The following is a 21,735-nucleotide window of genomic DNA, read 5'->3' as shown; positions in this document are numbered from 1 at the left end:
GGACAAAGAAAGCATCCATCATGGCATCTGCCCAAGCCCCCGGGTCTTCCGCTCCGTCGTCCAACATCAACTCCCCTATCCTACCTCCCAATGGTGGACCTTTGCTCAGTGCGCAATTCACCGACTTGAATCCGCGATCGTCACCAGCCCCGTCCGCTCAAGGCGATGGCCGAGCTAAGCGCAACAAGCGAGACAGTCGCAAGAAACGTGAAGCCAAAGGACTAGACACCGAGACCGCACCGCCACCGAAAAAGCGAGCCACAGCTGCACCGAGCACCGCCCTGCCCAGCTCAAAACTGAGCATTCTTCGTCCGTTGTTGCTCGCCGAGCCACACGCCTCGGATCGATACCCTCCACAACCTCGCCAATTGAATCGCGTGAGCCGAAAGACGTCAGACGTTTTGGGTCAGAGCTGGGATTTCTACGAGGTTGTCGATAAACTCACCAACAAGAATGGATTCCGTTACAGCTACGCCATTGCAGACCCCGGATTCCCTCACATCAAATATCGCCAGACCGATGTTCGACCGTACCATACCCGCTTCAGTTTCGAGGATTCACCGGCTGCCATATCGTTTTCAGAGAACGCGACTGCGGTGACCACCAGTGACGCGTGGCATACTGCCCGCGCCAATGTATGTGCTCGAGAAGGCACATATTATTACGAAGCTCGCGTGATTAGTGGCATAGTCAATGATCCCCAGGCACCTCAGAATGGCAGATCGACAACTTCGCCCCGTGGCCATGTCCGTATTGGCTTCGCCCGACGTGAGGCCGATCTCGATGTGAATGTTGGAGTGGATTGCTACGGGTACGGGATTCGAGATGTGAACGGCGAAGTCGTCAATCGAATGCGATGCGAGTTCTTCTTCCCCAAGGGGGAGGCCATCAATGAAGGCGATGTTATCGGCATGCTCATCACTCTTCCACCTCTTTCTCTTCACAAAAAGATTGTCGAGGGCACTTACGATCCCGCCGATAATAACCCATCACAGCCGGTAGCAACCAACATCATCCGAGATCGGATTCCCTTCCACTATAAATCGGATTTCTGTTGGCAGCAATCCAATGTCTTCTCTACGAAACACCTCCGTGACTACGCTTTCAACCTCAAGGAGACACCGACGTTTGGTCCCCCGTCCCCTTTGAACAGTGAAGACGCCACGCTTCGTACCCTACCGGGATCTAGCATCACCATTCTAAAGAACGGAGTGCAAATGGGCACCCCCTTCAAAGAACTCTACGCCTTCCTGCCGCCCGCAAGTCGTCTCGCCAATGGCACAAACAATCTTGGTATTGGCGAGCGTGAGAATGCCGACGACGGCTTGATCGGTTATTATCCTGCCGTGAGTTGCTACGGCGGCGGTGCCGTCGAATGCCGATTCGAGGGGCCGTGGTGGGCTGGGCCACCCGAGAAGACTGAAACCGGAGAACCAGTCCGAGCCATGGGCGAACGCTTCAATGATCAGATCGCCGAAGATGTGATGGCCGATATCGTGGATGAGGTAGAAGCCATGTTCACATGGGGCGGAATTGACGGCGATGTCATTAATAACAACACCGAGCTTGACGGAGCTGGGGTTGTGGGAGGGGCGGAGGTGTTGAAGGGTGGTGTTAGTGCAGCGCTTGACTCTACCCTTGCCCATACTCTTGGAACTGCCGGGGCATCCGATTCCGCTGCTAATAGCAATCGTGAGACACCGGCTGCAGGCGATGTTGGGAACCACGGCCTTGAAGATGCGATGAGCGTTGGGACAGCTGGCACTCCCAACATTGAAGTGCAGGGTGATGGCGATGTCGAGATGACTTAGTGACATATGACATACTCAATGGGAAAATGGGATAGGCGTTTGGGTTTTGTAATAGCATTGATACCAATTCTGATTTCAAAATTCTATTCACATAATATACATTTCATATAGTAGTCGTACAGGTATGGGCCTAATCTAAATTTCTTCCCTCCAACATCTCTCCCACTTTCATGACCAACTGATCGTCTCCATATTGACCGATGACCTGAATTCCTGCTAGTTCAGCATCTTTCTCTCCAGACACTGTCACGGGAACTGAAATTGCAGGTAGACCAGCCAGACTGGCGGGAACGGTGAATACGTCGGTGACATATGCATCCAGGGGTGATTGCTTGGTAGATTTGCTCATCAAGTCCGACAGTCGTGGCGGGGATGAGGGAGCAGTAGGGCATATGATGACATCTACGTCATTCTCATTTGCGATTTTGACTGTGCCTTGCGCAGCTAGCGGATGCTTGGCTGTAAAGACGGCATCAAAGTCTTGCTGGACTAGACGACGCACCCGTTGTGCTTGGATGAAATAGTTGTCAATGGCATCGGCACTCAAAGTGAATGTGCCTAGAACAATTCGTCTCTTCACTTCTTGCCCGAATCCCTGTCCTCGGGTATTTGAGAATAGATATCCATCAGGCTTTCCGTCGCCATCTGGGCCTTCGGCGCGAGTACCGTAGCGTACTCCGTCGTATTTGGCCAGGTTCGAAGATGCTTCGGCAGGTCCCACGACATAATATGTAGATAGTGCGTGTTTTGTGTCGGGCAGAGAGACAGAGTGGACGGTGTGTCCTTGTTTCTTTAGGTGTGCCAAAGAAAGAGCCCAAGCTCGTCGGACTGAGGGAGTCAGCTCGGAAACGTTGTACTCTATTGGCACACCGATTCGGAGAGGGGCAGAAGTCAGCCGCGAGGCAAGTTGTGGTGTTTGGAGAGAGGCTTGGATTCGAGAGCGGGAGGATATTGAGAGGTTGGTAGGGTCACGCTGGTCATGTTGGTTGAGGATGTCTAGGCATGCTATTAGCACAATCGTTATCTAGTGTGACTGATAAAAACTCACCGAAGATATCGCGCACATTGGCCGTGGTTTTCCCCAATATACCTACGGTATCTAGAGAATTGGCGTATGCCACCACGCCCCATCGTGAGATCAGTCCGTATGACGGCTTGAATCCCACTGTACCGGTGTAAGCAGCTGGGAGTCTGACTGAGCCTCCGGTGTCCGTTCCTAGTGATCTGTAGAAGTCAGCAACCAGTCTCCTTGCTGACAACTGGCCACTTACGCATAGCATTGGCCGGCGGCGACTGAAGCGGCACTTCCACCAGAGCTGCCACCGGCCGAGAGGTCTTCCCCGCTGGAATCTTGACGAGGGTTCTTGACAGGACCGAAATGTGAATTGATCGAGTGCGATCCCATCCCAAACTCGTCCAGATTTGTCTTTCCAGCGACAATGGCCCCGGCGGCCTCTAGTTGATCGACAACGGTGGCATTGAACGGGCTCGTAAATTTATCCAGGATTCCTGAGGCGCAGGTCGTCGGAAGGTCGCGCGTGCAGATATTGTCTTTGATGGAGATCAAGCGGCCGTCCACTGCGGACTTGGGTTTCCCTGATCATATCGGTTAATTCTGAAGTAGAGAGTGGAAGTCTGAGATTGCTACCTTCTTCCTTGCGCACATCTGCTTCCTTTACGCGGTCCAGCCATGGCCCCGCGCGCGCCAGCGGGGTTATGAAGGCATTGAAACCATGTGCATATTGATTAGCGACGCATTTCTCAGCTTCGCGCAACAAGGACATTTAGACGAGTGTGTGAGGAGTACAATATAGAAAGGGAGTGGGAACGCGAGTTTCCCGGGTCCGTGCTGCTTTTCCACGGTATCTACATATTCAGGTGTGTCTCTGTCACCTTTGAAGTTAGGAAGATATGTAGCTATATATATATATAGATATTATATGCCTTTGTAGTGTAGTTAGAAATAAATAGCTATTGCTGGAATATAAACACCAATATCTAACAATCCCAAGTGGCCTCGGAGTTACAATGTCAATAATTCCTTCGGGCCGAGCGAAATCGACCAAGACGTCATCCGGATTTGCTCGACTTCTCTTCTCCTCCACTCTTTCACTTACCAACCATGTTCTCACGAAGTGTACTACAGACAGCCACCCGAAGTGCTCGCCCGGCCTCAGCTAGAGCTGTACCACAGGTGCTCGGTCAAGCTCCATTCGGTCGGCGATACGTTTCGGTCTATGGCTACACACAGGCAAAGGCTCTCATCTACTCCAAATATGGCGAGCCCAAGGATGTCTTGCGGTAGGTCCCCCAAGATGCCATTGATCAAACAAAACTGATCAATTTAGCCTACACAAGCACTCAATCTCGGCGCCGCACGCAACCCAAGTGAACCTGCGCCTGTTGACTGCGCCGATGAACCCCGCCGACGTGAACCAGATCCAGGGCGTCTATCCCAGCAAACCTCCCTTCCAAACAGACCTCGGAAACGCAGAGCCCGCCGCAGTCGGCGGAAACGAGGGCGCATTCGAGGTGCTGTCAGCCGGTGCGGGCGTCAAGAACCTCAGCAAAGGCGACTGGGTCATTATGAAGCGCACAGGCCTGGGTACCTGGCGTACCCACGCGCAGCTGGACGAATCCCAGTTGATCAAGATTGAGAACAAGGAGGGTCTGACCCCGCTGCAGGTTGGCACTGTCAGCGTCAACCCCGTCACTGCGTACCGTATGCTCCGGGATTTCTGTGAATGGGATTGGATGCGTGCCGGCGAGGAATGGATGATTCAGAACGGCGCCAACAGCGGTGTCGGACGAGCAGCTATTCAGCTTGGCCGCGAGTGGGGAATCAAGACGCTCAATGTCGTTCGACAGCGCAAGACACCCGAGGAGACTGAGGCCCTTAAGAAGGAGCTCCGGGATCTGGGAGCTACCGTTGTTATCACCGAGGAGGAGATGCTTACTGGTAACTTCCGGGATATGGTTCACGAGTTCACCCGCCAGGGCCGGGAGCCCATTCGTCTGGCGTTGAACTGCGTAGGCGGGAAGAATGCCACCGCTCTGGCTAAGACTTTGGCTCCTGATTCGCACATGGTGACCTATGGAGCCATGTCGAAGCAACCTGTTGCACTGCCCTCGGGCCTGCTGATCTTTAAGAACCTCGCGTTTGACGGGTTCTGGGTCAGCAAGTGGGGTGACAAGAACCCCCAGCTGAAGGAGAGCACCATCAAGGATGTGCTTCAATTGACTCGCTCTGGCAAGTTCCAGGATATTCCGGTGGATGAGGTCAAGTGGAACTGGGAGTCCGAGGGCCCGGAGTTGGCAGAGAGTGTGCAGGGCACTTTGGGCGGCTACCGCAGTGGGAAGGGGGTGTTCACCTTTAACGGCGGTGATTAAGTGAACAGCTAATATGAATGTATTATAAAGCTAGGCGGTTTTCCCCCGAGATTTACTTCTTCGTGGTCAATTGGCCCCAGTACAACTTGAGTCCAGAAAAAATGAATGAATTGTAACACAATTAACTGAGCTACATAGTATATTTATCAACACTCCCAGTTCTTCTTCACCCAGTCAAGGATCAGGTTTGTTAAAGACACGTTCGGCGTGTACACATCACTCTCCTTTGCGATATCGACATCGAGACCAGCAAACTTGGCGGCCAGTATTATATATTTCTCGATGAAGTCAAGGTAGACCAAGTCCACCGTCTTCGGTGTCTCGGATGCATTGGCAGATTTGAGAGCTTGAATACAGTTTGGCACGCGGTAAAAGTTGATGGGTGCATGGATGGTGTCATCGCCATCTGTGCCCGCATCGTCTTTTGTCGTGTAACCGGGCACGAGCTCCGGACCGGACATGGGGATTTGCCCACTAGCTGAAGCCCATTTTTGGGCAATCACGTCTTCCGGATATGCAAGTTGCTCAAGAGGGCCCAAGGTTGTCAATGAAGATTCATCCGTAGATAAAACTTGAGGCTGCTCGTTCAAAACCTCGACAATAAGTTGTGCCTTGTCATATGGGACATCTTTCACATAGCGGAAGGTGCTGGTGAATGGAGATACAATAAAAGTCGAGTCTTGGGTAAAAGGTCCCTTGAAGATATCGAACCTCATAGCGCCCGTGTTAATAATGGCTACCCTTGGCGTGTCCCCACGAGTTTCATCCCTCAAGTCACCCAAAACCTGAGTCTCAAGCCAGGTGTAGATGCTGCTAGGGTCCGGATACTTGACTCGCGACATCCATAAATCATGTGGAGCACATCCATGGATTTGGTCCAGATGAAGGTCGGTCCGTGCTTTGGCGATCAATCGGGAGACATTGAGGCCTTTTTCGGTAGGGAAGGTCTTTTGATCAAGACCGGTGTGATGATAATAAGAAAAGATATTGTTGTCAATGTATCTGCGCTTGAAGACGGGGCCAGCAGCAGACTGCTGGCTTGTTTTGCTAGCGAGGCCATCGATTGACATGAAGCCAACAGTTTCCATGAATCGACCACTCGCTAGGCCAAAGGCTTTGGAATCATACTGGGCATAGTCACGCACGTGCTGGTGCCCACCAAAGAATTGGATTGGAGTATCCCAACGAATTCCCCGGATCTCCTTGAAGATCGCCCGATATTCCGGCGAATGAACAGGCACATGGCCGATCACCAAAAACAGATCCACTTCTTTATCCCGAATGGCTTCTTGGAACCAATCCTCTTTGATAGTAGAAGATACTCTCTGAACCACAGTGTTGTTGTAATTTCCGTTGAAATCAAAGAGGAAGCCAAAAGCTACTATACGGATGCCTTGTTTCTTGGTAGTAAACTTCTTAAACCGCGGGGCTAGAGGCACAAGCTCCTTCGTGGTCGGGTGAATGATATCGATATTCGAAGCCAGATAGTTGCCCCGGAAATTAGGAACGGTGACAAGAAGCTCAGCCTCCGATGTGTTTTGCTTGTATAGTTCGTGGTTTCCCGACGTCAACAGGTCGATGTGCTGATGCTGCAAGATGTCTGAAAGGTAGATACCCTTAGGCTCGGACGAGTCGTATAGGCCGTTCCCTTCGACTCGGTCACCAGTATCTATAACGAGTAGATCTTGTCCTTGTGCTTCCACCTTTTCCCGCATGCGTGTCGTAAACGATACATAATCTCCCCAGTCTGCGGAGTAGGACGGTCTGCGATTATTAGTACAACTCAAAGCTTCGCAGGGTCCAAAGCCTACTCCTGCAGATGACCAGCCAGCCAGCCATGAGTGTCGGTAGTATGGAGGAAATTCAGTTGCCCGAAATCAAGAGTTCGTAGCGGAGCGGGGATGGGGTCGGGTGCGGAGGGTTGAGCGGCGAGCGCCGACGGAAGTAGCCAGAGCAAGGACAACATCAGTACCAACAATACACCCTTGGAAGAGTGTATAAAAGCATGTATTAACTGCAAGGAAAATACTTGTCAGAACTTGAAATATTCTGGAAGGACGCACGTAGTTACAACAACTTAAAAGTTCGATAAGTCCGAGAGAACCTTGGAAGATATGTTGTGTAAACAACCTGTGGAAGCCTTGGAGGTCAGATGCCTTAGGGTGAGCTCTCCAATTCTGGTATGGTTACGGTTACAGTACCGGTGAGCTTTGATATCACGTGTTGCCCAACATCTTCGGATTTGCATCTCAAAGATTATACGGCGATAAGTTTTCCCTGGGCATTCACTTTGATCTACTCTCCCGTTCTTCTATTCAATTGCTTTTGCGGTCCGGTTCGGTCTGCGATCTTTAATTGAAGACTTTTCCTTTTTTCTTTGTTTTCATCTTCTCAATTCCCCCCCATATTTCCGCAATGTCAGCTCCCCGACTTTTCCGCCCAACAGCTCGTCTGTTTTCCTCGCGCCTTGCTTCCACTGCTCTGCGCTCGAATCTCCGCCAGACCGCCTGTGCTCCTTCAATTCTGCGCCGCGGATATGCTACCGAGAATGGCACCAAGCAGGTCACCGTTCGTGATGCCTTGAACGAGGCCTTGGCGGAGGAGTTGGAACTCAACCAGAAGACCTTCGTCCTTGGTGAGGAAGTCGCACAGTACAACGGAGCGTGAGTGACCCTTGAAGTTCTAGTTGAAGCGAAACCGACGCTGACCTTTCGCCCGTGTAGATACAAGGTGACCAAGGGTCTGCTCGACCGCTTCGGTCCCAAGCGGGTTATCGATACCCCCATCACAGAGGCCGGCTTCTGTGGTATCGCCGTTGGTGCTGCTCTCGCTGGTCTGCACCCCATTGTGAGTATTTCCGGAAAATGACGGTTGATCTAGGATCGCATGCTAATCGTTCATGATCTAGTGCGAGTTCATGACCTTCAACTTCGCCATGCAGGCCATCGATCAGATTATCAACTCCGCCGCTAAGACTCACTACATGTCCGGTGGTATCCAGCCTTGCAACATCACTTTCCGCGGTCCCAACGGTTTCGCTTCCGGTGTCGCCGCCCAGCACTCCCAGGATTACTCCGCCTGGTACGGCAGCATTCCCGGTTTGAAGGTTGTCTCCCCTTGGAGCGCTGAGGATGCCAAGGGTCTGCTCAAGGCTGCTATCCGTGACCCCAACCCCGTTGTTGTTCTCGAGAACGAGTAAGATTCCATCAACCCATTTTTCTGGATTCCGCGTGAACTAACCAATGCCAGGCTCTTGTACGGCCAGGCTTTCCCCATGAGCGAGGCTGCCCAGAAGAACGACTTCGTCCTGCCCATCGGCAAGGCCAAGATTGAGCGCCCCGGAAAGGACCTTACCATCGTCTCCGTGTCTCGCTGCGTCGGTCAGTCCCTGACCGCCGCCGCCGAGCTCAAGCAGAAGTACGGTGTCGACGCTGAGGTTATCAACCTGCGCTCCATTAAGCCCCTCGATGTTGAGACCATCGTTGCCTCCCTCAAGAAGACCGGCCGCATCATGGTCGTTGAGTCTGGCTACCCCATGTTCGGTCTTTCTTCCGAGATCCTCGCTCTCTCCATGGAGTACGGCTTCGACTACCTGACCGCCCCCGCTGTCCGTGTCACCGGTGCTGAGGTTCCTACTCCTTACGCCGCTGGCCTTGAGGCCATGGCCTTCCCCCAGGAGGACACCATTGTCAGCCAGGCCGCCAAGCTTCTGCGCCTGTAAGCCAATAAACGAGGGCGAGTGAGGAGCTCGCAATAATATAGCCATGTGCCTAGTACCCTTTCATCTGTTCCATCTTATGTCGTTGTTTTATTCTGCTTTTGTTATCCAACCGTTTTAGACAGTCTTTTGGAAAGCATGTACCATTACACCAAGATCAGGACCAACGTAGATGTGCTTAAACGGCTTAGATGGAAATTCATTGCTGTCCAGTAATTAAAACAAAGGATAATCCGTACCCTTCAACGCCATAGATATTCAATTCGCAAGTCATTTCCGGCATCACGACATCAGACCCTTTGGGCAACACACTCAGGGAAGCAGTCTGTTGGCCGGCGAGGATCATAATATTCTTCTTGGTCATATTCGTCGGTGTCGCTTTCCACATCATCATCTTCACTCTTTTGGGGTTTGCGCACATCTGGTGGACCATCTTCATCGTCGTCTCCTAGAACGTTCTTCCTCTTGACTGGGGGTGGGGCCGCTGTTCCCTTGATAGTAGCGAATGAGCTTTTGAAACCTCCCTTCTTGAAACCCGTGCCTCCTCCACTTGGTGCCACATTGTCCACAGGAGTCTCGATCACTTTCAGACCGGCCTGCGCATCGGCTTTACGTTCTGCGCGGCGGTTCTTCTCGGCGGCATTTGGATCACGTGTTAGCTGTTTGAGATCCTGCAAACGCTTTCTGTGCTGGTGGTCGTATGAGCCGATATGCGCTTCATATTCTGGGTGGCGCGAGTAGGATTTATTGCACAGGCTGCAAGTGAAGGAGCTGAGCGCAGACCGCGCTGACTCGGTCTATAGGGGTTAGCTTGGCGGTGGCCGATATGGCAAACATGGGTGATTAATTACCCTGGGAGCGGGATTTGTGAAACCACGCTATATTTGTTAGCTGGGGTGTGTCAGGTTTGGACCAAAAAAAGAAGAGCATACCGGTGCCATTGTTCTTGAACTAGAGTATCCGTGATGTTCGGAGAGAGAGCGTTTAGTACGGCTGCGCATTGCGACCATCTGCGTATTTATAACTGGCGGGTCCAACGCGCGTAGCTGCTAGTGAAATTAGGCATGGGTTTATTGGATCTGTTATTTAATCGTCTAAGCTTCTAGGCTTGCGTACTCTCTTTAATCATTAGCTAGCGATATGGATCCTATTTCAGGTATATGATTAAGACTTTCACCTATATATCCAGCCCTTATAGCAAATCAAGCAAGTCAAACAGATACTATGTATACCGAGTCACCTGACCACCAGGACCCTGGGTAATCGTCATGACCCGCAGAGGAAACAGCCTATCACAGCTGCTGTATTTTCGCGACTCAGCGATCTTCAAACCCCAACATTTCCCTGCTTTTTCCTAGTTCGTCTATACAATATGGATGCATGATTGACGAGTTACTTTCTTACGATTTTCATTTTCGTGATTTTCCCCCAGCTCCTGAAATCCCCAAACCCCGAAAACCGTACAATGTCCTCCTACGAGCTCTCTAAACCAGAGGACATCGACACCAAGTCTATCATCTCCCTACAAGAATTAGACCCATCACCTGTCCATGATGCTCTGGATGTTGAAACCGGCGAATACTTCCCTAGGGCGGCCTCTCCCACGCAACATGCAGCTGGAATTTCAATCCCCAAGCTAGGGCTTAGCGGTCATCGCTGGGATTCATGGCGTACGTCAAGCGACAAGAGCTAGTTTATACATCTATATTCTAACCACAATGATTATTTAGTAACTGGTATTCAAAAATACTCAACCTACCCACCTACGGCTTTCTTCATCCTACATCTCGCCAACACCTCTCTTATCCCACTCGTGACTCGCTCCGTGCCCGCGAGCGAATCCTACCTTTTACTCACACGACCTATATACCAGGCCCCGGGGCTAGAGCATCTTGTCTTGACAATTCCTATAATTGCGCATATTGCCTCAGGAATCGCTCTCCGCAATATTCGTGCTGGGCGCAGAGCCCGTCTGTACGGCGCCGAGACTCGTGCACAGCGAAACACGTTATATTTTTGGCCGCGGATGTCGCTACAGGCACGTACTGGATACTTTGTCGCACCGCTGATTGGATTCCACGTATGGGTCAACCGTGCCACGCCATTGATCGTTGAAGGAGGAAGCTCTGGTGTAGGACTTGGATATATTGCTCATGGCTTCGCTCGGAGTCCTGTTTTCTGGAATGCCTTCTATTTCTTCTTTGTGACTGCCAGTGTATGGCACTTCGTTGGTGGCTGGGCGACCTGGATGGGCTGGAGAGTGACCACAGCACGCAAGGAGCGTGGTCAAAAAGGATCGTTGGATGGTTACCTTGGACTTACGGAAACAAAGTCGAAGAGACAGCGCAAGATGTGGTGGGTTGTCAATGGAGTCGCCGCTGCTGGCGCGGCTCTCTGGCTTGCAGGCGCCCTCGGTGTTGTTGGACATGCTGGCGAAGGTGCGGGATGGGAGGCCAAGGGGTGGAATGAGATGTATAGTCACGTCCCCATCATTGGGGAGTGGCTGTGACAGCTTTGTATGATTATGCATAATATCCACATAGACTTAATCCTAGATTCCTAATGTATAAAAAGAGTCTGAAGACATGGAAAATATTCTTTCTACCATACAAACATTAAAAATTGTCTATGACCTACTAGGTATAAATAGGCCTGCTTGGTCTGTCATTGTGAGAGTTGGTTCTTATACAGCCCTACAGGTACTTTTTATACTTGATATAAATTACAAAAACAGGTATTGTTGTGTACTGCGGGTTGGTCCGTGCGTATAATCTTTTTCTCCGTCGCATTCAACGTCTCTTGCGACATGCTGTAAAAGGCTTCGCTCATGAACCCCTCGTTGATTTTTGGGTCAGCAACGAAATGCGCTAAGCGAAGACTGATTCCTGCCCTTATTATCGCCCAATTCCCCCGCTCGACCCCCACCTCGATCCGATCTCGAATCTTTTCCACTTCTAGAGTCATGGAGGAACCTCAGATCCAGCTGGTGGAATACCAGGGAAACAATTACCATGTTGTCAAGGAAGGTTTGGCGAAGATCCTCAACCCGCCTGCCCAAGTGGCCGCCTCCAAGGGAACGAAGAAGGATCTCAAAGCCGACGACCAAATGCAATCCGTCTTCTACAACCCAATTCAACAATTTAATCGCGACCTCAGTGTGCTAGCCATTCGCGCTCATGGAGAACACATCATCGACCTCAAGAAGAAGCAAAAAGCGGCCCTGAAGCTGAAGAAACAGGGAGGCAATGGGGAAAAGAAACGGAAGCGTGAAGACGACCAGACCGAGAACCCGAGGCCCGCCCCAAATGCAGAACACAAGGAAAGCACGGAGACAAACGACCAGCCAGTCTCCGCTCCTCTGGCTGATCAAGAACCGCAGTCAGCAGCCCGACCAGAGCAAACCGCAGCTTCCTTCACTGTTCTTGATGCTCTGTCTGCAACTGGGCTGCGTGCTCTTCGCTATGCCTCGGAGCTTCCATTTGTCACAAAGGTCGTGGCTAATGACCTGTCAGAGTCAGCAATAAATTCCATGAAGAAAAACATCGACTACAACAACCTTACGACGATTCAACCCAATCTGGCCGATGCTCGAGTTTACATGTATGGACTTGACCACGCGAGCAAGTTCGACGTCATTGATTTGGATCCATATGGCACAGCATCTCCGTTCCTGGATGCCGCAGTGCAAGCAGCCAAAGATGGTGGCCTTTTGTGTGTTACTTGCACTGATGCCGGTGTCTGGGCCTCCACCGGCTATTCGGAAAAAGCATTCTCTCTGTACGGTGGTATCCCCGTCAAAGGCCTCCACTCCCACGAAGGTGGTCTACGATTGATCTTGAATTCCATTGCTATGTCCGCGGCTAAGTATGGAGTGGCCATCGAGCCATTATTGTCTCTGTCTATCGACTTTTACGCTCGCGTCTTCGTTCGGGTCCACCGATCTCCCGCACAGGTCAAATTTACCGCGGGCAACACGATGCTCGTATACAATTGCGATACCGGCTGTGGCGCATGGTCAACACAAACCCTTGTGTCTACCAAAGCCAGATTGGACCGCAAGGGAAACCCCATATACCACCACGGCCTGGCCAAAGGGCCCACAGCCGGACCGCACTGCGAGCATTGCGGCACAAAAACACATATTGCAGGACCCATGTGGGGCGGTCGTCTACACAATCCTGACTTTATCCAGAAAATCTTGGACATGCTTCCTGGGGCTGATCCTGAAACATATCAGACCTGTGCTCGGATTGAGGGCATGTTGACTACTGCCCTTGAAGAGGACCTGGACCTAACACCATCTTCATCCGAGCCATCCACTCCCAAACAACCCGCGCCAAGCACCAAGAACCAGCGTGACCCTGCCTACCCTGCTATCATTCCTCGAATGGACGTTGCCGCTCGGGAAAAATACCCATTCTACTTCTCACTCAGTGCTCTCGCAAAGGTCATCCACGCCACTACCATCCCAATCGACGAGTTCCGCGGTGCTCTTAGCCATCTCGGATACCGCTCTACTCGTAGCCACACCAAGCCAAACTCAATCCGCACCGATGCGCCCTGGGAGGTGATTTGGGAGATCATGCGCGAGTGGGTCCGTCTGGAATCGCCTATCAAGGAGGGTTCCTTGAAGCCCGAAACCGCCGGTGCGACGATCATGAGCAAGAGCCGTGAAAACCTGCGTAAATTGAGCGACGAAGATCAATGGTTATCTGTCCTCAAAAAAGACCTGATGTCTGCCGTCGAGGGTGGCAAAAATGTTAGTGACTTGGTCACCAAGGTTGAAGCCGCTCTCTACCGGTCCGGATCGCGAAACTCCTGGAAGAGTGCTCCTGCCGCTTCTGCGGAGACTCGCCCCGATGCCGATGCCGGTGCCGATGCTCAGCCTGTACCGGAAAAGGAAAAGGGAAAGGCACCAGCACAGCACTTCACGCGGCCTCACCCTAGTACCCTGGAGGTGGTCTTTGATGAGGCTCTAGGCCGTGAGGTGTCTGCTACGCATACCAAGAAACGGCTGGTGCGGTACCAGCTCAATCCTCGTGCTAACTGGGGTCCTCTCAACCGTGCGGGGCGATAATGATGTTCAAATATCTTTGTTCATATAGAAAAGTCTCTGTACGTTTTATGCTTTTTTCGTCAAACTATACCTACTGTACGCTGTAAAGTGATAAGCCCGACCAATTTTTACTCCATGTTATCATTTGTCATTCGTACCTTGGTATATATATAACCATGAGTTATCGTCGTAATGGTTGGAATGGGCTTGCCCAATACTTTATTGTTGGGGCCACCAAGTGCTTAGTCAGAAGCCAATTAGCCCAGCCCTGCCTGACATCGGGATGTAGCCAACTATTTATATGTTACCTAATGTCCTTCTGAAACGCCTGAGCAGATACTACATAAAAATGGCTGTTGGCGGCTGTTTTTGCGGCAAGGTTCGAATCGAATATGTTGGCCAACCTCTAGCATCGGTTAGTACAATCTATAGGATTCAATTTTTTTTATAACCGAACCTAACATTACTCTTTATTAGGCACTGTGCCACTGTATCGACTGTCGCAAGCTTACGGGGGCACCCTATAGCTACAACTTCATCATCAAAACTGCAGACCTGAAGGTCTCCGGAAGTCCTAAGGAAGTACCAAAGACATCGGATAGTGGAAACGCCATTAAGAATTACTTCTGCCCTGACTGTGGTTTGTATTATACTGAATTTGGGGGAAGATAAGCAACTGACGAAAGTGATAGGCACCCCGCTGTTTGGACGGAAGACCAACCCCAATGGAGATTCTGAGGAGACTACAGTCGTCCGGGCAGGAATATTTGATGATAAGGGGATTTTGAATGAACGGACGCCTGTGGTGGAGATATACACCAAGCAACGATTGAACTGGGTAAGTCCCATTGAGGGGGCTGATCAATTTAGTGGCATGTTGCCACTACCATAGTTAACAGTTTGGTGTTTAATATGTAAATTGCTTGAGGTTTATCTTCGTGTAAAATATAGGCACATTTCTAGGAAAGTGCAAGAAGAGTATGGAGATATAACTGATATCGAAAAGAACTGTATTAAAATGCAAAACTGAAACTCATATACATGCACATAAAAACTCCAAGGCTTTGAGACATATCACATAATGACCCATGAGAACGAAAAATGGTCTATCAAAAACACAACATTATAAAGAGGATATCAACAGGAATAGATTATTTCGCAACGGTTTCGTTGCCCTCTTCGTACTTCTCCCAGTTCGCCAAGATAGAGGCGATGCGGGGCGAGTTGGTGAGTCTGTACACATCCTCGAAGTATTCCTTGGTGATCTCGAAGGGACGGGCAGTGACGTTGGGGATGTACTTGCCAACCAACTTGCTGGGGTCGATGGTGGTCTTGTTGATCTTCTTCAACAAGAAGGAACGGAAGGGCTTCACACCAGAGCGCAGGAAGGTACTGTGGAAGGGCACATCGATACCCTTGAGAGGAATGGTGGCGAAACCACGCTCCAGGGCGATGGGACGAGGCTTGGCCTCGGTTTGCTTGACACACTCCTGGATGATGCTGACCAAGTGCTCCTTGACGTCCTCCAAGGACATGCTCTCCATAAGAGCGGGAATGTCAATGTTCTGCGCCTTCAAGAAGTTCAGCAGGTTGGTGAGGCAGTCAAGAGCACGGAGGTCACCAGCGGCGACGTATTGCATGTTGGCAACGTTGTAGTTGACAATCTCCAGCAGCCAGCCAGTGGTCTCGGAAATGTTCTCAACAACGTACTGGAGTGCCTGCTCGTTGAAAGTCTTGGAGATACGGCTGGGGTTGACAGCGCACATGGAGTAGTTGGAGCGACCCTGTGCATCACGCTCAACGGCGACTTGCATGGTCAGACCACGGTAGAACACGACAGACACCAAGCTCTCAATGGGCATGACATCGGCCAGAGCGGCCAAAGCCGAGTATTCACCAAGTGAGTGACCAGCGAAGCTGCTGTCGCGCTGCACCAATCCCTTGGTGCGCATGTCCTCAAAGCTGGCCTTCTCCATCAGAGTCAGGGCTGGCTGAGTGAACTGGGTGGCAGAGAGAAGACCGGTGGGAGAGCGGTAGGTGTACGAGGCAGTGTTTTCATCGACCTCCTTGAAGATCTTCTCGGACTTGATGGACCCGTCGGCGTTCACAGACTCGAAAGTCATGGCCATATAGTTCTCCCGGATGGCCTTACCCCGGGGACCACCGAAGTACACAGTCAGCTCCTTGGGGTTGTTCTTGACGATGTCAATAATGGAAAGACCGTAGTTCTCCATGAAGTGGCGATCAGCCCGGTCCCAGACCTCCTGGGCCACTGGGCTAGAAGCATACAGCTCCATACCCATTCCCTGCTCCTGAGAGCCCTGGCCAGTGAAGACGTAGGAAGTGACTGGCTGCTCAACCTCGGCCTCACCCTGGAGAACCTTGTCTTCTGTCTCCTTGTTGCTGGCTTCAACCTTGATGATCTTGCGACCAGCAATCATGCCGACATGTTGGAGCTTGACGGTGATCATGTCATTGGGCAGGACCATGCCGACAAGCGAAACTTGGAAGCCACGAACACGACCGATGTTGTTCTCAGCGGCCCAGGTCTCGACAAGGCTGCGAACAGCGGCACTGCTGTACATGCCATGGGTGATGGTTCCGGGCAAGTTGGCATAGCTGGAGAAGACGCGCGACACATGGATGGGGTTGTAGTCACCAGACACACGGGCATAGGTCTCGTTGGAGGCGGGGGCACGCAGTTCCAGAGCGGTCTTGCCACTGAGCGGGATGGGGTTCTCGAAGTAGACCGGCTGCTCAATGGAAGTTCCGTTACGCTGGAGGTAGTCAACCACAGGGTTACCGTGTGAGTCACCTGCCTCGTATTCGACAGATGCCACTTGAATGACCTCCTTGGTGGGAAGCTCGAGAAGAACCTGTCCAACGGTCTGGACGTTGCTGAAGACAGTGGTGTTCTTGAAACGGATCAAACTCTGCAGGCGGAAGGTCAGGGTCTGGCCGAGAAGCTCAATGTCAGAGTCGTCCATGCGGAACCATTCCTTGGAGCGGAGGATGGCGACGTCTCGGCTGGTTGCGAGGTGAACCTGAATGGGGACCTCATCCTTGCGCTGGAAGGTGTTCTCAAAGTCGGTGTAGGCACCCCGGTACAGGAACTGACTGGTGACATGCATGATGGGCTTGTTGTCTCGCTGGATGGTGCCGCAGACCTCGACCATCTTACCAGAATCCTGGTTGATGACAGAGTTAATCTGGGCTGTGGTGTCCAGAACATCGCCAACCTTTAGGGGCTGGGCGCCGGGCACCATCTTGAACCCGTTGGACAAGTGGACAAGCTTCAGCAAGTCTCCGTCAATAGTGCGAGGGAAGATAGGCTTGGTGATTGCCTGCCAGCCTGCCACAATGGCAAAGTCCATAGGGGCAAAGACCTCCTTGCCAGGACGGTCAACGAAAGCCTCACCGGTGTTGCCAACTGCGTGAACGAAGTCGGCAACATCCTGGGCAGTGATGGTCTTCTGGCCACCACTGAAGGTGGCAGTAGTGGGGGTGTCGAAGGGCACGTCCTTGTTGCCGAACCAGATCCGGTAGTAGAACTCCTTGATGCGATCGTTGCGGTCACCCATAACCTCACGAATAGGAGCGTATCCGGTTTCGGGGTGATAAGTGAACAAGAAGTTCAGAGGTACAACGCCATTCTCGGCGGTGCGGCCCTCAAACAAGGTGAGACTGACCTGTCCCTGCTCGTTGATCTTGGCCTCGACGGTCTTGACCAACTTGCCAGACTGGTACGGCTCTCGCACACTGATGACAGTCTTGGCAGGATCATTGGGGTTGGTTACTTCAACATACATGCCTGCGGTGGGGGCGACAATTCGCTTCATGGGGTTTGATTGGAAGCGGTGGCCCTGAACGAAAACATCGGCCAAGAACAGAGCATGTCTCCAGGAGTAGACGTCACCGGCAAGAAGACCGAGCCAGCGGTCCAAGTCTGGCAGGGCTGCAGTGGAAGACAAGCGGAAGCTGGTCTTGCTTGGCTCTTCCGAAATAACCAAACCGTCAAATTCAGATTCGGTAGTGTTCAGAAGCTGCCCACCGAAGTACTCAATGACAGGAACCTTGGCGCTGTCGCCACCGTAGACATCACGCAGGAGGTTAGCGATGTGTCCCTGGTGAATACCATCAAGAATGTCCTTGACAGGCTCATCAATGATGTTGGAGAAGCGGGCAGACATAGGACCCTGGAGAATACAGGTTCGGCCGACGTCTTGATCGACAATAGCCTCAAGGTCCTCACTCTGCCACAGGGAATCCTTCTTGAAGAAGAACTCAAAGTTCTCATCCAGCACGGGGACGAAAGGCACGGGCTTCTGGCCACGTTTCTGGCAGAGCAGCAGGAAGTGCTGCACATCCTGCGCGTTGATCAGCTGATCGGCAGCTTCGGGATAAGCAGACAAAATGTTATCCACGGTAGGGTAGGGGGTATCGATATCGGAATAACTTTGGAGCAAGGATGCCTGGCCCTCAGCTGTAGTGAAACGCTCCTCGACACGACGGATGAAGTCACCCGTCAAGCGCTTGAGCGAGGGATCGATCCATCGCGACTCGTGCTTGATGTACATGAGGTCCACCATGCGGCGAACGACCTCAGCATAAGTCATATCTTCTAGATCCACAGTCTCGCCTGCAGCGTTGCGACCGAACCAGACCTTGTGGAAGTCATCATTCAACTTCTTGATGATGTAGTTCCGTTGCTTCTTCAGCTCAGGGACACGCTTGGCCTTGTCCAGCTTGAAGATTTTTTGGTCCATCTCCTGCCAGAACAGCACACCACGAGTGGCCAGCTTGTGGATAGGCTCACCCATCTCAGACAGAACAGTGATCACACCACCTGTTGGTTTCTGGTAGGTCTTCTCCCACTCCTCATCGTCCACACCAGGGGCATCCGCAATTGCCTTCTTGGCATTGTAAGAGGTGTGTGCCTCCTTCGCGATCATCATGCGAGAGCCGAAGAGACAGCCGTCGAAGGGCATAGGAGGGTAGCCATACTTGGCGGACCACGTACCCGAGAGGTAAGGGTAAGTATCTTCCGAACCACCGAAGCCACTGCCGGCAACAAGCACAATGTTATCTTGCTTGCGAATACGGCTGTACATCTGGAGAACGGGCTGGTGGAAGTCCTCGAAGGAGTGGTGACCACCGCCACGGCCACCAGTCCACTGAAGCATGATGGGGAACTTAGGGTTGGCCTTGGCAATATTGATGACTTGCTGAATCGCATCAACGGAGCCAGGCTTGAAGGAAATGTGCTTGATACCAAGAGTTTCAATGTATTCATTGGCAACTTCAATAGATGGCACACCAGCGCCAATGGTTAGACCCTCAATAGGCACGCCTTCTGCGCGCAACCGACCGATCATCGGAATCTGCCAGGCCATCGCACGAGGGCTGACATAGATCAGGTTAATAGTGATACCACGTCCAGGAGGGATGGCCTTCTCGATCTTGGTAATGGCCTCCGTCATCGTCTTGGCGTTGTAGTAGCCACCACCAGCCAGCTCGATGTGATAACCGGCGTTCATAGTAGCAGCCACAAAGTCCCAAGCGACGGTGGTGGGGGTCATACCAGCCACCATGACAGGGGGGATTCCCAACAGACGGCTCATCTTGGTGTCCACGTAGGTTTGACCAGTAGATGTCTGTGTCAGGCGAGGGCCGTGTTCCTTAACCCAGTCCACAGCAAACTTGACAGAATGCTCATCACGGTCGAACAGCTCTGGCTTGTAGCCGACCTCAGCATTGGTTCCATCCATTTCACCAGCGAGGATGACCCGAACACCGGTACCGTCCTTGTTTCTGTTGGTCAGAACGCCCAAACCAGAGATGCCACCGGGGCCGAAGTCAACGATGTGGGTTGCACGGGGGAAGACAGTGGCCTTCTCCCAGTTGACCGCATCGTGGGTGATCATGCGAACCAACGAGGGCACAATGCTCTTGTCGCCTAGTTGTCGCAGATCCTCTCCAGTCTTAGTGTGGAAGACGGGGATCGCCAGAGACTTGGCGGAGATGTCAACAACATCTTCCAGATCCTCGAGAATGCGGTCGTAGGCAGAAACAAGGTACTGGCTGTGGAAAGGAGCAGTAATGGGGAGGAAACGGTTGACAAAGCGAACCTTGCGCTGGGTGAATGGCATACGGTTCTGATCAAGTCCGGTGGCCGCCTTGACCTTACGGAGGCGAACATTCAGACCGTAGAGCGAGATGGGAGGACCAGTCACCACAAAGTTGCGAGCACTGTTCACTAGGGAAATGGAGATGTGGCGGTCCTCGGGCAAATGTTGGTTGGTGGCATCGATGTGCTCCTGAACGGCGGCGAGCGAGAGGTCGCGGATGGACAGCATGGGAGTAGGGGTTCCCTCGCCATTCTCAATCGAGTCCTGGAGAACGGACGGGGCGATGGAGGTGCGGGGGTAGGCTTGCTGACTGCGCAGACCAATCCAGAACAGCATGGTCAGGGCATTCTGGGCCGCTGTGGCGAAGGACTCCCAGGTGGTAGCGGTTGCAATGGCGGCAGCGGTGACGACTCCCTGGGAGTGACCTGTGGTACCGAGGATGCGTTCGAGGATATCACCGGGCTGGCGGCCCAGGACTTTGCAGGTAACCATATAGTGGGCCAACTGGACCAAACCAATCAATGGCAGACTCACGGGCGCGGACACCAGGTAATCGATATCGGGCTGTGCATCCCGATCTTGCAGCCATTTCATGATGTTCATACCCTCGGGGTAGAGCTTGCTAGCTTCGGGCTCGTGAGAGAGTGATTGGAGCAATTCGGCGGAGGAAGTAATGAGCTCTTCGACGAAAGAAGGGTACGTGGTGTAGATGCTGCGCAATTCATCAAAGTACTCCTCAATATTGCCTTGACCACCAAACACAGAGTAGATACCCGCGGCCTCGTCGGATGCCGCACGGAACAAGGCCGAATCGTAGGGCTTGGTGGGCCGGCCCGCCGCAGCTCGCCCGGCATAGTAGGCCTCAACGACTTGGTTCTTCTTGGCAACAATGCCGGGGAGCGCAGCTGCCACGGCGTGAACATCATTACCACGCATGAAGGCACGTTCAAATTCATTCAAAACGAGCTTCAGAACGTCCAGGTAGTTGCCCTGTGCATCGTCCTCCTCCTCGAGCTCGTGGGCCACATGGCCAATGTAGCGGGCGACCAATTCGGTCACTGATGATGGCTCATCATCTTGGGCCAATTCGTCTGTGGGCTCGGGTAAAGAGGCAGTAAAGCTGTCTTTCAACTGCGAGGCATGGAAGTGAAGCGAGGTAGGGACGAGGAATGAGAACTCGAGGGATCCATGCGAGAGGATAAGAGGGCGGAGGGATTGAGAGGATCGGGGGGTGTTGATACCGGTTTGGGGACCGGTCAATGTGCCGTACATGGTGTGGTTCTCTCTTTGTTAAAAGGTAATAGAAGGAGATTAAGAGTGAAAAGACCAGAGGGACCCTAAAATTGAAGAGGGGTTTCCTGTGTTTCCCTGTTAGTATTTCAAGCACAACATCAAACGGTGTAGAGGGGCCAACTCACTGGAAGACCTGAGTCTTTGTGAAGGTCTGAAGTAAAAAAGGGGGGTATTATCAAGGGAATAAAGAAAAGTAAAGGGACACAATTTCAACAGATATACATATAAAATAGGAAAAGAGGTCCAGAGCACAATTGAGCCTGAAGGGGAACGAAGCAATAGGGAAAGAAAAAAAAGGTCTCTGGTTGAACTGCAGACAGCTCAAAGGGGATTAGCGCG

General features: G+C 52.1%; 9 protein-coding genes across 9 annotated transcripts; 5 read left to right on the top strand and 4 right to left on the bottom strand.

The window, feature by feature from the left end:
- Nucleotides 1-20: 20 nt before the first annotated feature.
- N7455_003068 (SPRY domain-containing protein) lies at nucleotides 21-1,811 on the top strand (the record flags this gene model as incomplete). The annotated part of the gene is made up of 1 exon (XM_040955136.2): nucleotides 21-1,811. One exon carries the CDS (start codon nucleotides 21-23, stop codon nucleotides 1,809-1,811), a length of 1,791 nt encoding a protein of 596 aa, XP_040814370.2.
- A 130-nt stretch (nucleotides 1,812-1,941) lies between these two features.
- Nucleotides 1,942-3,595, bottom strand: N7455_003067 (glutamyl-tRNA(Gln) amidotransferase subunit HER2; the record flags this gene model as incomplete). Its single annotated transcript, XM_040955240.2, has 4 exons — nucleotides 1,942-2,807; nucleotides 2,860-3,035; nucleotides 3,083-3,407; nucleotides 3,460-3,595. The coding sequence occupies 4 exons, from the start codon at nucleotides 3,593-3,595 to the stop codon at nucleotides 1,942-1,944; spliced, it is 1,503 nt and encodes a 500-aa protein (XP_040814326.2).
- A 338-nt stretch (nucleotides 3,596-3,933) lies between these two features.
- On the top strand, nucleotides 3,934-5,201 carry N7455_003066 (enoyl-[acyl-carrier-protein] reductase; the record flags this gene model as incomplete). The annotated part of the gene is made up of 2 exons (XM_040955237.2): nucleotides 3,934-4,112; nucleotides 4,160-5,201. 2 exons carry the CDS (start codon nucleotides 3,934-3,936, stop codon nucleotides 5,199-5,201), a joined length of 1,221 nt encoding a protein of 406 aa, XP_040814355.2.
- A 146-nt stretch (nucleotides 5,202-5,347) lies between these two features.
- N7455_003065 (metallophosphoesterase family protein) lies at nucleotides 5,348-7,167 on the bottom strand (the record flags this gene model as incomplete). Its single annotated transcript, XM_040955087.2, has 2 exons — nucleotides 5,348-6,965; nucleotides 7,013-7,167. The coding sequence occupies 2 exons, from the start codon at nucleotides 7,165-7,167 to the stop codon at nucleotides 5,348-5,350; spliced, it is 1,773 nt and encodes a 590-aa protein (XP_040814352.2).
- Nucleotides 7,168-7,616: 449 nt separating this feature from the next.
- Nucleotides 7,617-8,922, top strand: N7455_003064 (pyruvate dehydrogenase (acetyl-transferring) subunit E1 beta; the record flags this gene model as incomplete). The annotated part of the gene is made up of 4 exons (XM_040955101.1): nucleotides 7,617-7,864; nucleotides 7,925-8,048; nucleotides 8,110-8,396; nucleotides 8,451-8,922. The coding sequence occupies 4 exons, from the start codon at nucleotides 7,617-7,619 to the stop codon at nucleotides 8,920-8,922; spliced, it is 1,131 nt and encodes a 376-aa protein (XP_040814301.1).
- A 287-nt stretch (nucleotides 8,923-9,209) lies between these two features.
- On the bottom strand, nucleotides 9,210-9,965 carry N7455_003063 (putative C2H2 finger domain protein; the record flags this gene model as incomplete). The annotated part of the gene is made up of 3 exons (XM_040955100.2): nucleotides 9,210-9,716; nucleotides 9,771-9,797; nucleotides 9,852-9,965. Coding segments are annotated over 3 exons (648 nt in total), but the record flags the coding sequence as incomplete, so codon positions are not given.
- Nucleotides 9,966-10,384: 419 nt separating this feature from the next.
- Nucleotides 10,385-11,428, top strand: N7455_003062 (MCP1 family protein; the record flags this gene model as incomplete). The annotated part of the gene is made up of 2 exons (XM_040955125.2): nucleotides 10,385-10,589; nucleotides 10,650-11,428. 2 exons carry the CDS (start codon nucleotides 10,385-10,387, stop codon nucleotides 11,426-11,428), a joined length of 984 nt encoding a protein of 327 aa, XP_040814335.1.
- Nucleotides 11,429-11,881: 453 nt separating this feature from the next.
- On the top strand, nucleotides 11,882-14,945 carry N7455_003061 (tRNA (guanine26-N2)-dimethyltransferase; the record flags this gene model as incomplete). The annotated part of the gene is made up of 4 exons (XM_065604402.1): nucleotides 11,882-13,941; nucleotides 14,312-14,390; nucleotides 14,453-14,615; nucleotides 14,668-14,945. 4 exons carry the CDS (start codon nucleotides 11,882-11,884, stop codon nucleotides 14,865-14,867), a joined length of 2,502 nt encoding a protein of 833 aa, XP_065462893.1. The 3' UTR covers nucleotides 14,868-14,945.
- A 181-nt stretch (nucleotides 14,946-15,126) lies between these two features.
- Nucleotides 15,127-21,375, bottom strand: N7455_003060 (tetrafunctional fatty acid synthase subunit FAS1; the record flags this gene model as incomplete). Its single annotated transcript, XM_040955238.2, has 1 exon — nucleotides 15,127-21,375. The coding sequence occupies one exon, from the start codon at nucleotides 21,373-21,375 to the stop codon at nucleotides 15,127-15,129; it is 6,249 nt and encodes a 2,082-aa protein (XP_040814501.1).
- Nucleotides 21,376-21,735: the final 360 nt, after the last annotated feature.

The sequence above is a fragment of the Penicillium solitum genome (assembly GCF_028829755.1).
Source record: "Penicillium solitum strain IBT 25940 chromosome Unknown utg000001l_segment0_segment0, whole genome shotgun sequence".
Lineage (NCBI taxonomy): Eukaryota > Fungi > Ascomycota > Eurotiomycetes > Eurotiales > Aspergillaceae > Penicillium > Penicillium solitum.
Note: the sequence above shows the minus strand (reverse complement) of the source record. Positions and strands in the feature narration are given on the sequence as shown.